Source organism: Gymnogyps californianus, chromosome 1, assembly GCF_018139145.2.
Source record: "Gymnogyps californianus isolate 813 chromosome 1, ASM1813914v2, whole genome shotgun sequence".
Taxonomy (NCBI): Eukaryota; Metazoa; Chordata; class Aves; order Accipitriformes; family Cathartidae; genus Gymnogyps; species Gymnogyps californianus.
The window spans coordinates 57,288,655-57,302,368 of record NC_059471.1 but is presented as its reverse complement, the minus strand read 5'-3'; the positions used below and the strand labels follow the sequence as shown (position 1 = coordinate 57,302,368).

Genomic DNA, 13,714 nt, shown 5'->3' with positions numbered 1-13,714 from the left:
ATTATGAGTCAGCAACATCATGCTCTTGTTAAGGAAACTGTGCCCTGGGATTTATGACCAGTACCATATCTGGCAGTACAGGTAAAGTAATCCTCCTATTATGTTTTATACCTGTAAGGTCTCAGCTGGAATAACGTTTCAATTTTGTGCACTTCCAAAAAATGTCGACCAGCTTCAGACTCCAGTGTAGCCCATCAAGAACATTTGGGTGTCAAGGAGTCAGAGGGGAAAGAAAAAAAAAAAAAGAGAGAAAACTATTTCTCACTTAAAAGGGGAAAAAAAGGATTTGGGGGATTTTATTTTTTTGGATCTGAAGGAAAAAAAAGAGGCATGAAAGAGAGAGACTTAATGTATAAAGGGACTGTGCACGCAGATATAAACTGGTCTACTGTCCTCCGGGAAGCAGTGGATTTAAATTGTACCAGCAGATGTAAACTTGGACTTTAGAGGAAAAAAAAAATTGTAAAGGTAGCTTGCCCCTGGAATACATTTTTCAAGGATGTTGAAATTTCTGTTGTTGAGCTTAAAACAAACAAACATACAGAACAACTTATCCAACATCTGTCAGGAATGGTTTAAGTTTAAATTGATTCTTACTTGGGGAAGAGGATGCAACTTTCACAGTCCCTTCATCCCCATTTTCCTTGTACTGAAGAAGCTGAAGAACCTTTGGGTCTTCTCTGTCCACATCTCTTCTAGCTGTGTGTGTGTGTCTGCGTGTGCTTGTGTATTTAATAAATGTGGCAATGGCGACTGCATTTTGTGCTGTAATTTGTCCTGCTAGCATGCATTAAATGTGCCCACAGTCTAACTAACAGAGCCTGCCCCTTGAGAGAGAGTAATGGAGAAGCGCATGGAAGGTGAACTTTGTGGGGTTTTAAACAGCAAGTATAAAGGTGGTTGCAGTTCTGGGCATACTCCAGCAAATGTCTGAACCCTTGGACCAGGTATGTCCCCTGCTGAGGCAGGCTTTCCCTGGACTACCTGCATCGTCAGTGAGAAAGGGACACACTGTCAGATGGTGGTTCACCTAGAATTGGGTGGTTCACCTAGAATTGATGATTGCTTTTCTTCAGCTACACAGAGCAGTATTCTAAAAGTAGATGTGCGATGAAACTAAGCCTTAGTGAACCAGTTAAAAACATAAACACTTATGGACTATTTTGGGTTTTTTTACTTTTTCAGTTCTAAGACAATACCAAGCTTTCACTAATAAGAATGCAGCAAGCTCTCAGAGTTTTGTGCCAGCCCTTTTATCACATTTGGTTTTGCTGATCCTCTCTTTGAACTCTGGTTTCAGTCTTCTGTGGCAGCCAAGGCACCGTACAAACTTAATGCTCACTGTAAACTGCAGAATGGATGTTGTCAAATGGGAGAGAGAATATTAAAATAAAAATAAAAAAAAGGTTTCGAACATAAAGCTCAAGTAGTTTGATGTTTTGAAACAGACGTTAAGTATTTACTTAGTATTTTACTAGTTTTGCAACTTCTGTGCTTCATAATGATACAATATTTCAAATGGCAAAATTTTCTACTGAGCTGTTTGAGCAGTGAGTTGTTTAACTCGGTAATAGATCTAAGTATACGCTCTTTGTTGCAATTTTTCCTCCTGGTGCTCATGCCAGTGAATTGTGACAACAATTTTTCTACTCACCTGTTATCAACAAACTATTCAGCTAGCTGCTTTCTACCCAGATAGACATCAAATTGAGAGTTGTTGTTTTTTTGGAAATTCTCAACTGAGTGACCTGATATATCAGTGGAAATTTATATTTCCACAGAGGTCATTTTTGCCGTCTCTCCTGAGATCAAGATCACGCAGGATGCTGTGCTGACAGCTCTGACAGTTCTAATTGGTTTACTCTGATGCTGCGATAACCTGCTTTGTTTTCTCTTCTTTTTTTTTTCCCCTCCAAATGCAAACTTAAAGTGCAGTGGGCTCGCCGTGACTCAGGATGAAGATTTAATGGTTTTCAGCCATTGGATTTTCTAGTGGCTAGTTTGTCCCAGTAAGCTGTCAGACATACATCTGGCGCACAGAAAATTCAGTGATCAAAGTGGTATATAGGCTGTGGGACTATGTAAGGGAAAGCTAGATCTCTTCATGGTGAATACCTGATATATTCTCTTTTGGCAGCTTTCCTGCTAGGCAAGTAAATATCCTGTAGCCTCTCTGATCTTTGTCCAGTTCTCTGGATAGGTTTTGTTGAAGATTATGTTGTGTGTCTTCAGCTGGTGCTCTAGTTGCCATGTGGCTTGTTTCAGTGACTGCTCAGAGGGTGGACAGTAACCACACCAGAATAATACTCCCATGAAGAGCTTGGTGTTTAAGTAGTTGCAACTGCTCAAATAGTTAAGCTGCTGCAAATACCTTGGTTAATTGTTGTCTTGGCCACCTAAGAATGACATCATAGGTTTATAGTTGCTTCTTGAATGCTGCATAGCAAGCGTATAACTTTCTCAGGAAGAGTATTGCTTATAACTTAATTTTACTGCACAGTTTATTTGGAATGCTATAATATACTTTCTGCATGTAATTATGCTGGCTAGTACTAGTATTAACCATTTTACAGTACTCTACTTCCTACAGTCTTTGTAGGAGTGATAAAATAGATGTTAAAAGCTGTGTTGGAAGTTAATTGGATATACAACATGAATGTATGAAACACAGTAAGCAATATGATACCATTGCTGTTAAGCTCATGTTCTTTTTCTGCCTTACTCCCCTTACGGCTTATTTGCATTTCTGCATTGAATTTATACTATTGGATTGCTGTGGTTTTGCTTGTGGTTTTTTTGGAGAACGGGGAGAGAGAATTTGTGTGTGTGGAGGGGGTTGTTTGTTTTTCTTTTGTGGAGAGTGCCACCCTCCTGTGTCATGTTACCACATGGGAGTTAGCATGTTAGCGAAAATGAGCTAACAGGAGCGGATCTGTGGAGAAAAACATGTGGTGCCAAGGTCCCCCTGCAGTTCAGAAGGTTCTGCTTTGAGCAGGCTGCAGCCTGGCCCTGCAGGCTTCATTCCTCGTCAGCTGAATACTGATGAGGGGTGCTACCGAAGCGTGTGTTCCTGCTTTGTTTTGTCTAGAAGTCCAGTTCCTGGGCCCCAATACTGCTCAACAGTATGAGCAACAGCAGATTGAATTGAGGCAACTGGGAGATGATCTTCAAAAAGGCACCCCTGATCCAAATGGAAAATGCTAATGTGTACACCTTCACTGGACACTTCAGTTCTAGACAATATCAGTTTTCCTTGTTTTCTTAAGATAGCGAGTAGTTGAGAAGGGGGCGTCCTCTTGAAGGATTTGTCTCCCTGCTGTGTTACTGTGGGAATGAAGGCAATGAGAGTGTTGGTAGTGTTGGATCTCAGTTGTCTGTGCTGTCTCTGTTGTACATGAGAAGTGTGCTTGCAGACCTTTGCACTTGTAAACCATTGCTCCACTGCTATGTTTTGGGGTTTGGTTTTTTTTTTTTGACTCTGGTGGCCTTTCAAGGCTCTGCTGAAAAGATACCACATATCTTTTCTGCTAAAACTGTATGGGATTCAACTGCACTTGCTGACTGGTTCTGGTGTGCTCAGTCCCTTCTTCATTTCTCTCTCCGAATTCCAAACTTCTGGGGAAGCCTCTAGGGTAAGCAGGTAAGGTACTGGAGAGGAAGGTAAGCCCTGATTCCGTGGGAAAAGGTCAGAGATGGTTGAAGGATCTCGCTCCTCTACCTCAGTACATACCTGGTTGTAACTCAAATCAGTAGTACTGTTTACTTCTCCAGAACTCTCAGTGGCTCACTGTTACAGATGCTCTGAAAGCTCATCTCAAAGAAGTTACTTTTATCGGCTGTATTTTTCCATAGTTGTCCGCAGTATGTTGCCCTGCTTTCTCTTTCCATTAGTTAATTTTTGTTAAATACTCTCTTTGCAATTCAGCTTATGACATGTACATTTATTAGGAGGATGTTTAAGACAATTTCAATGAAATATCTTTAAGATATTTCCTCCTCTTTCACCCCAGACCAGAAATACGAAATTTCTTTTCCCTATCTTGAAAACTTACAAAGTTAAATAAGGAACATGTTTGTTAAGTGTAATTTTTATAAATCTGATAAGCATGGGCATCTTTTTTTCTTATTTTAGACACTGCATAATTGAATAGAAGATGTTTTCCAGAAATAGTCAAAATGTTTTAGGACACTTCATTTTTTAATTAATTTTTCCATCTCTTTGCAGATGTATTTGTCAGGCCTTACATCAGAAGATCTCTGTTTTGGTCACTCACCAGTTGCAATATCTCCATGCTGCAAATCAGATTCTAATTTTAAAAGATGTACGTGATTTCAGTGTCTATACTTTTATATCTCACATACTTTCTAATTATCCTTTTTAATCTAAGAACAGAAAAAAAAGCAGTTAAAGATTTTTAGTTTTGATTTGTAAATATATTTTCTGTCTACTAATGACATGTATGTTTTTAAAGATTTATAATTATTAATGAAATAAGTTGATTTTTCTTAGAATACTTCCCTGAAAAATCTGTTTCTGAACTCTTATCATGCGTATACATAATCTTATATACTGATTTTTATCTTAACATATGTATAATATACTGTGAGAGAATTACTTACTTTGAGACTATGTTAATGCTTTGCTTTTATTCTTGTTTCTTACACTTTTGTGTGAATTAAGAACAATGTTGATTTTGCAACCAGTCCCTTTTTTAAATTAAGGCTGCAAAATGGTCATAGATACCTTTGAGAACGAGCAGGCCTTCAGTGAAACTGGATCCTTCCAAACTTTGTTCTACCACATATTCATGGGTAGAGGGGAAATGCAAGAACTTCAGCTGGTTTTTTTGGTTTTTTTTTAAGGTTGGGCAGTGAAGTACGTGAAATTACTTTTGATGCATCACTGAGTTGCAAAAAAGGACACTAGCCATCTTTTTCCTCCCATTCAGATCGCTTTAAAAGTTACAGTAGCTTTCTAGAAATGAGCTTGTGATAGAGCTGTAAGAAGTGTGGAAATGGTCTGTGTTGCTCCTTGTAGAGCTCTGTGAGGACCAGAAGATTAAGCTGCTGTTTACTCCTAGCCTGGAGTAATACAAAAAACCAAATGGTTATGTATGTAGTTCAACAGCTTGTCCTAAAGCTGCATGGCTGTCTCCCACAGCTTCTCCAAGGAGGTAATTCTTACCTGGCTGTAACTGGGACTTTTGTCATCCCGTTTGTATGCTCCTTGGCCTGGTTAGCTGCTGGGAGGGCACTTGTTAGAGGGTGAAGAGCTTGTTTCTGCTCTCCTAAATGAGGAACTGATAGCTAGAGGCTTCAGCTCAGTTACTGCAGTAGGATGTGTGCTCAGCAACTGCAGAACCCCGGAGACAGCAAGGATAGGTAGGAAAAATTGCCCTTTACAGAAAGTGTATAATGAAGATAATCAAAGCTTATATTAATTGTAGGGTAAAATGGTGGGGAAAGGTACCTATTCAGAGTTCCTGAGATCTGGCATCGACTTTGCTTCCCTTTTGAAAAAAGATGAGGAGGTAGAACAGCCATCGGTTCCAGGAACCCCCAACCTGAAGTCTGCCCGGAACCGAACCTTCTCGGAGTCCTCTGTCTGGTCCCAGGATTCTTCTGTCCACTCACAGAAAGATGGAGCAGTGGAACAACCACCTGTGAGTGCTCAAAAGATAGATGTGTCTCAGTTCTTGTCTAGCTGGTTTTTAACTTAAACTTCGATAAGGGCTTTCCCTGCTGCATTTGAATTTCAGGGATGGTTGGATTGCATTAGCAGGTGAGAGCTTGCCTACAGTGCGATGTGCACAGCACTGTGCTTGACTGGCAGTCCTGCCACCTGGGCTGCAGGGGGCAGGCATCCCACAGCTCTGTGCTGTTCTGTTCCAACCCAGCAGGGTGAGTTTGTTCAGGTTCAGCATCAGCTCTGCTGGATGCAGGAAGCATTCCTATAGGTGTTCAGAGACACCACAGTGTGCTGCTTTGATCCTGTCCTCTGACAGCGGTGCTTTAAAGGGCCAATACCACTGTATTGGGTGGGTTCTGTCTGTTCGTGCAGTGCTGAGCTCAAATTAATACTTGCCCTGAAATCCTGAGCTCTTGGAAGTGCATGCAGAAGCGGTGGCTTTATACAAAGTCTACTTTTGCATGGCTGGCATTAACATACCCACACGATCTTGAGCTGGCCTGGAGGGGTTAGTTAACCTTGGGACATCACTGCATTGCTCTCCCCAACCCTTCTGTTGGTGAAAACAGAACGCTTGGTATGGCACCTTCCAGGTGCCTTGTTGTCTCTTGGTCTCCACAGTGCAAAAGCAGCCGTAAGGTTTCTGTACCAGAGGTGGCCTTCTGCTGGTGTGCTTGCATTCACACAAAACCGTGCAGGAGCCCTCTAACCTTGCTAGGCTTGTGCTATCACTGCATCCATGGAACATATAATCCCTCTGTGTCCTTGATGATTGTCACCTTTATGCTGTGGGTATATATTATTTATTTTTCTTTTCTATAATGAAAAGCAGTGAGATACAAAAAAAAAAAAAAAGAATGCTACAGACTTTTGTTTTTCATACCTTTTTGGAGGAATGGTTTTATGCCCAAAAGCAGTAAACTTATCTGATATTATTAATGTCTCAGTGGTGACTCCACTATTAAATCCACAAAGGTGAGCCAAACTTTTTAGCAGCATTAGAGCTGTTGGATGGGGCGGGGAAGGCTGAAGAAACAAAAAACCATGATAGGCTTCTCTTCTTTTATAGGCAAGTAGGTGGGATTTCTCTTTTCACATCTAATTCAGGTCTGTTGATTCCACTGCTCTTGTACAGCTATGCCTGCTGACAACAAAATCAAGTGTTATGTGTCCGCTGAACTGGCACTAGTTTTTCTATCACATATACTGTAAAAAAAATAATCAGAAGTTTGTTCATTGGAATAGTTCTTTTACCTTCTTTATGCTTGTGTCTTTTTTCCCTTTTCTGACTTTCAGTGTCCCCCATCCATTGTTTGCTTAATATGATTTCTCATTTGTCATTTTATTTGTTTTCCCTATTAACAGATGCTTTGTTGGTACTTACAAGGAGGTGGTTAGAACTTTATGGGTAACTCTGGGCATAAGTTGATTGATTTTGGTGCATACTTGCAGAAGAGTATTTACTTTAAATACTTTTCTGAAAAGGAAGGGTTACACACACTTGCATTCTGAAAACAGAATCTGGCCCTAGTTTCCAGAGATGTTATGACTGAAAGTAGTGTATAAGAAAAGAAAAACCTGGTTTAGCAGTCAATTAGAGTAAATATTTCTGGCTGTAAATGAAGTCATGTTACATGCTGTGATGCAATGCAGAATAAAATCCTCACTGCCATTTTGCAGAGTAGGTTTTTCAGTATTACTGCACTGAGACTAATTTTTTTTGTCAATTTGTTCCGATATTTCAAGTTTTTATATGTGTAATCACTTTATCTCCTTCTTTAATTGTTTGCTAATTCTGAACCATGACTTTCAAGTGGCTTAGTCTGAATCTGTAACTGCAAGGTTGATGGTTTTTATTCTGGTTTTTTTTCAGGCTGAAAATGCACTGGCTGCAGTGCCAGAGGAGAGTCGCTCTGAGGGAAAAATAAACTTTAAGGTTTACAGAAAATATTTCACTGCGGGAGCAAACTACTTTGTGATTTTTGTACTTCTAGTATTCAATATTTTGGCACAGGTAAGTTGTTCGGAGCCACAAATAATATTGAATGTATTTTGGGTTTGCCTTTTTTCTTTTTTTTATTTCTTTTTAACATAGTGTATGCTTGTAACTGTGCTGTTTCATCTAAAATGTTTGGGAGCACGGTATTCTTTAATAATTTTCTAGTATACTCGATCAAATTTTATATATCCACATGGAGTTTTGGTACAACATTGAGAGGTCTGGCACTGATCCTTATTTCAACAGTTTTAATACTTCAATAAAATAATTATTTTACTGGTAGCATGGCACAGAAATCATAAGCCAGTCTGATTTTTGGAGATAGAGGACAAAATCATAAGGTGTATGAAGTAGTGTTTAACAAATGTGAACAATCAGTATGTTTCTGGTTGAGGAGGGTAAAGAGATTGACTGGGTATGGGAGGACAGAGTGTGACAGAAGTGTTAAAAGAAAAACTTGTCTGCTGATAAGCGCAGGTTATGAGAAGGGCTAGAAGGAGGGTCACTGTTTAGCAGAAGAAGAAAGTGAGGAAGAGGATAGGCAAATATTGTGTGTAATGCAGACTGTAGCAGGTACGTTAAAGAATTTTTAAACAAGGAAGATCATTTTGAAACTTACTGAAAGAAATGGTGAGCTGAGGAAGCCGCGTGAAGATAGCTTATTGCCTTTTTCTCTGTTTCCTGCTGAGAAAGCTTAAATTCATTTCATGGAAATGATTGGTCTTGGCTGTAAAAAATAGTCTGTATATTTAGACATGTTACTTCCTTTTTGGTTGTCCTGGAATTGAGTCTGTTGGAAAGATAGCTGAGCAAGATCAAATCTCTGCAGTAGACTGCCCGGAACTTTAAATTCACGTGAACAGAGGTGTATTTTGAGATAAATAATCCTGTTACAAGTTTGTAGTCACCTCTCAGCACAGAAGGATGGTGGCAGTAGGAGTTTTTCCCTCCCTCTCTTCTCTCATCCTCCTTCAACGCTGTTTCTGGTAATTATCTCCTGTAAACACAAATTTCTGGACTGGTAAGATCAGAAAGTTTGTTAATCAAAAAGCATTTTGGAATATCTCTAGTAGCAAATTTAGGAACTAAAAAAAATGAGTTCTTTAATGTGCAATTAGCATACATTAGGAAGAGCTACTATATTTTGTTTGCTTAAGTGCATTGCTTTCCTTTAGTTTGCTATCATGTAAGGTAATTTAAGGTAACTTCTTTCTTTGTAGAGGGTTCTAATGCACCTTCGAATGTGCTTTGCAAATTGCTGCTGGTCTTGAAAGACTGGATGGCATACTTTCCTGAATATGTGATATTTTCCCAGAGAACATGAAAGAATAGCAAGGAAATTTAATTTTCTAATTTTTTTTTCATTTTGTAAGATGATTCTTGTATTTGCCTCTTTTACTCAAGGTGGCATATGTGCTCCAGGACTGGTGGCTTTCTTACTGGTAAGTTGATGATAATAACTGGTCAGTCATTTCTGCCTTTTCAGTCAAGTGCTGTTTATCTAATAGAAATCAGTGTTGTATAGGTGGTGGTGGTGGGAAACCCCCGTTCAAGGAAGTTTCAGAATATGCTTGATCTTTTTCTGATCTTCACTCATTTTGTGTGTGGAAAAAAATTTAAATTTAATGCTGAAGTGTAGCCTGTGATAGCTTCTACTCACGGTGTGATGCATGACAACATCAGTACATGGGATCTTTTGAACTAAAGATTTCAGCATAGCTGAATCTAGAAACAGTTAAACGTACTCATGAATATTTGCAGAATGTGATTTGATGATTGTTATCTTCTGTATGCATTTCCACAGGGCAAATCATCAAGAAAAGTTGAATGTCACAACAAATGGAAATAATGGAGCAAATGAGACTGAACATCTAGACCTTAACTTTTATTTGGGGATTTACGCAGGTAATTACACGTGCACGTGTGTGTGTCTAAAGAACTATTTATCATCTGACCTATTATAATAAACAGTTTTGAGAGGTGTGAAGCAATGGGAATGTGGGGAAATGTGATTGCAAGCCGTAACTGAGTAATGTCTTAACAGATTAGGAGCCTCAGTCTTGCTTCCTGGCTAAATTAATGGGAATAAATAAAATTAAAAAATCTAACGAAAGGAATAGGTTGGTGCAGACTCTTAATTTGCTTTGCCTGGATTTTGGAAAGTAAACTAAGAACTGAGTATTCAAAAAGTCAGTCACCGTAAGGTCATGGTTATTGTCTATACTAATACGTCATTGAGCTAAATCTTCAGTCATTATATGGATGGGCAAGAGGCATTAGAAATGGATCTTCATTCTGCGCTCTTCTAAAACTTGGCATGGCTACGTTCCTTCTGAAGTGTCATAGCAAAAGAACCAGTTTTTAACAAGCATCCTAGATGGATATGCAAAGCAGGATGTTAAAAAACATTTCAAGATATTTCAATAGGTAGCCATGTGCTTCTGAATATCCAGAAAAGGGCATTGATCCTTGTATTCAGACATCCAAACATCTTGAAATACTGCTCTGAAATGTAGTAAAAATTGGCATAGAAAAATCATGTGTAGAAATATGCTCTCAGACTCTGCTATTTAGCACTTCTAGTGATGTACAGTTTTGTATGGCATGGTAATTTCTTGATGGAGATGTAAATGATAGGTCTGAAAAAACAGGTGGAATACCAGAAGAATATGCATTGAATGTATTCAGAAACATCTCTCATGGGTGAAAGGATAGGTGGAGGATTTTTTGTTTGGTTTTTTTTCGGGAATCCATGTGATCTAAGTGCTTGACAGAAAACATTGTGCTTGGCCTGGGAAGCAACAATTTAGGAGCCAGAAAAACTTGGCTCTTATTTTCTCTGTGTAATGTCTTATTTCATGAGCTGTTCCAGTGGACTGCACAGTATGATTAAGTGTGGCAAACTTGGCTTTCTCTGACCGTATAACCTAAACCATGTTATGGAAAATTTTATCCTTTAAGGCAAATTTTGTTCTAGATAGCAGAACAGCAAAAGTTACCTTTATATTGAAATGTTCAGATGGTTTAGTGAGATATTTGCAATAGTTGAACAGACAGCATTGACTTACCTACACAAAATTGTAAGTGAAGTTGAAAAAGTTATAAAAAGATAGTACATTTCATATGAAGTACATAATAATCTAACTTACCTTTTTCTATAACTTCTGAAACTGTATAGAATAATTTAACATTTTTATTTCTGATTCTCAATGTTTGGAAAAAGAAAAAAATCACCATGGTAGTTACTTCCTAGTCCTTGTTGTTTCTACGAGAGAAAGATTTAGAAGAGTAAGATTTCTGTTAATGGGAAACCCCACTGGCCAGAACAGAGGTACCAATTCTGCACCTTTTCTATAAAGTGAGCATGCAAAGAGTCCTTGTCTCTCTCATACTGAGGTGGTAAGCTTGTAAATGGGGAAAACAAAAACCTTCGGCGTGAGACAGATTGGATGAATGACTTGAAAATAAGTCTTGTTCCTCCCCCTTCTCCCCAGCCATTAGGTCTTTTTGGGTGATTCGTTTGGTGAGGGTCATGCCAGCAGCTTCCAGTGGCTTCCAAGCCTGAGTGAAGTTGTACAGAAATGTGGGGTTCCCCGGACGTGCTCCCTCTCCTCCCGTTGCTGCCACAGACTGCTGTTAGGCATGGGCTCTGCCACAGCCTTCTGCTTAGTACCTCTTCTGCTCCCTTTTTGCATGACCTGGCTTTCCTGTTTGGGTACGTGCAGTTACTCTTGGAAAAGTTGTTTTCTTTTACCTGGTCAGGACAAGGCAAACAAGCTCTCATCCCAGCCACGTGCTTTTTTCTTAAAAACAGCACCATGCAGAACATGGGCAGTCAACTGCGAGCAGACAAATTAAATAGTGATACCTTTTCTTGCATCCTGGGAGGATACAGCAGTAAGCAGGATGGAATAACTGATTGACTTAACCACATCATATCATTTAAAACCTCAGTCTTTCCCTCTGTTACTATAGCTGTACCTGAATTGCATCCAGTTTTAACCTGTCCTGGGAATAGGCAATGTTTTATGTTGATAGTTAGGGTCTAACTTAAGGGCGTTCTCAAGGCCTGAGCATCTGGGCTTGTGGTGGCTATGCTTAGTTTCTGGAGCAGATCACCTGGAGCCTGGAAGCACTGCCAAATGTAAAGTTAACACTTCACTGTTCACCTTCATCGACTGGGAATTTGGGCAGCCATATTGGAGATTACACACAGCAAACAGAGCAGCAGCAATCTCATCGTTCTTTGTTTTCATCTTTTGCCCTGTAGCACCCCTGTCTTGTAAGTGGAGATGTGCCCAGAAGAAAGACAAACAGTCTGCAGACCAATTCCCTAGAAGGGCTCTATTTCACATGGCATAAGAGATGCATCTTATACTGTGTTAAAGAAATACACATAATTTAAATGATTTGATGTGGTTTACAAGGGGAAGAATGGCATGAGTGGTTTGGGCTGATTGAGAATAACTCAAGGTTGTCTCTAAATAGCCATGTATATATTACTTGGTTAATACCTGCTGGCAAATGTTGAATCTTCACAGTGACCTCTGCAAGCCACAATTATACACGGCACTGTGAAATGAATTTCTTAGCAGAGCTGTTATGCAGAAGGTTTTAGTACAGATTTATTTCATGGGTTAACAGACATTTCCTACGTTTCTATAAAGTACCAATTCTTTCAAACCAAAAAAGAGAAATTGTGTAAATCGATGATATGATAGTAACTGAAGCTAGTGACAAATATAAGATATCTATGTTCTGTGCTTCTGAGTCCCTAGCCTTAAGTTTGGATTCTTGCTATATACAGAAGTCAACAAAATTTGTTTTTAGTTCAGTTTTATTTTTAAATTCTTTTCCTTGTGAAAGATCCATATCTGTATGCATGCTCTGTCCATGTTTTTTTAATTTCAGGTTTAACAGTGGCTACAATACTGTTTGGCATAATAAGAAGTCTTCTGGTGTTTCAAGTTCTTGTTAATTCTGGTCAGACTTTGCACAACAAAATGTTTCAATCCATTTTGAAAGCTCCTGTCTTGTTTTTTGACAGAAATCCTATAGGTAAGTTTAATAGTAAAAATTCTCTTAACATTTAATGTACCTCATTGATTATGTTAACTATAGTATTTCTGGGCAGTTACGATTTTACAGTATTTTTGCACATTTGTGGGTTTTTTTCCTCCTTTTCCTTAAAATCTTTAAATTTAAGTGTGGTCTTTTTAAATTTAAAAAGTCAGAATGTTGACTGCTTATTGATGGTTGATTTTACTCTCTTCAAATGCAGTCTACAGAAAAATGAATTACGTGTGGCTTTGGTGTTGTACATTGACCTGCTAGTTGCATTGCTGTTCTGATTCAGTTACACAGGGGTGTCTTCCATATGCTGAATGTATATGCATGCATTTTGTGGGGATGCCTTTCTTGTGCTTTTCTTTGAAAGCTTAACCCCAACAATTATTTGCCCTTTTAAAAAATAATTTTAAGCATGTGTGGTAATTCACAGTTTTGAGAAACTGTGTGGCTTACTGTCCTTCCAGAATGCACAAAAGCATAAAGCATGCAATTTAAAACTGTAATCCAGATCCTTATGTTCTTCAAAAGAAATGAGAGAGAAGCTGGAGCGGAGTGAAGAGAGTGGGGAAGTGGGGTGGTACTGATTTACTAGCCAGTCTTACATGAGAAGCAGAAATCTGATGGTCTTCACTCCCTTGAAGAAAAGGAACATAGGCCTGTTCTCATAGTTCAGAAGCTGTTTAATGATTGTAAGGGTATATAGGGATGGCTTTATTGTTTCAGAGAAATTAGTAATATTTTCAGGAAAAAAATACTCGTGTGGAGAAAAGGTTCATGTCCATAATGATGAATGAAACGTACAATTTCCCCTTTAAAAAAAAAAAATCTACAACTGTAGAAGTTTAAGGCTGTTATATGGTCTACTTGTACTGTGAGTCTGTGGTAGTGTAAATTCAAGGCCACTGCAAAGGATTAGAAGTGAAGCCGTAAGCTCAGGAGACAGGTTAGTGGAGAGC

General features: G+C 38.9%; 1 protein-coding gene across 2 annotated transcripts in view; it reads left to right on the top strand.

The window, feature by feature from the left end:
* ABCC4 (ATP binding cassette subfamily C member 4) overlaps positions 1-13,714 on the top strand; it is a 153,114-nt gene that overhangs the window by 47,300 nt on the left and 92,100 nt on the right. For both annotated transcript variants that reach the window (XM_050912787.1, XM_050912778.1), the window contains exons 14-19: positions 4,226-4,322; positions 5,448-5,663; positions 7,563-7,703; positions 9,093-9,130; positions 9,493-9,593; positions 12,600-12,746. In XM_050912787.1, the coding sequence (XP_050768744.1) occupies positions 4,226-4,322; positions 5,448-5,663; positions 7,563-7,703; positions 9,093-9,130; positions 9,493-9,593; positions 12,600-12,746 (740 nt within the window). The remainder of the gene's footprint in view (positions 1-4,225; positions 4,323-5,447; positions 5,664-7,562; positions 7,704-9,092; positions 9,131-9,492; positions 9,594-12,599; positions 12,747-13,714) is intronic.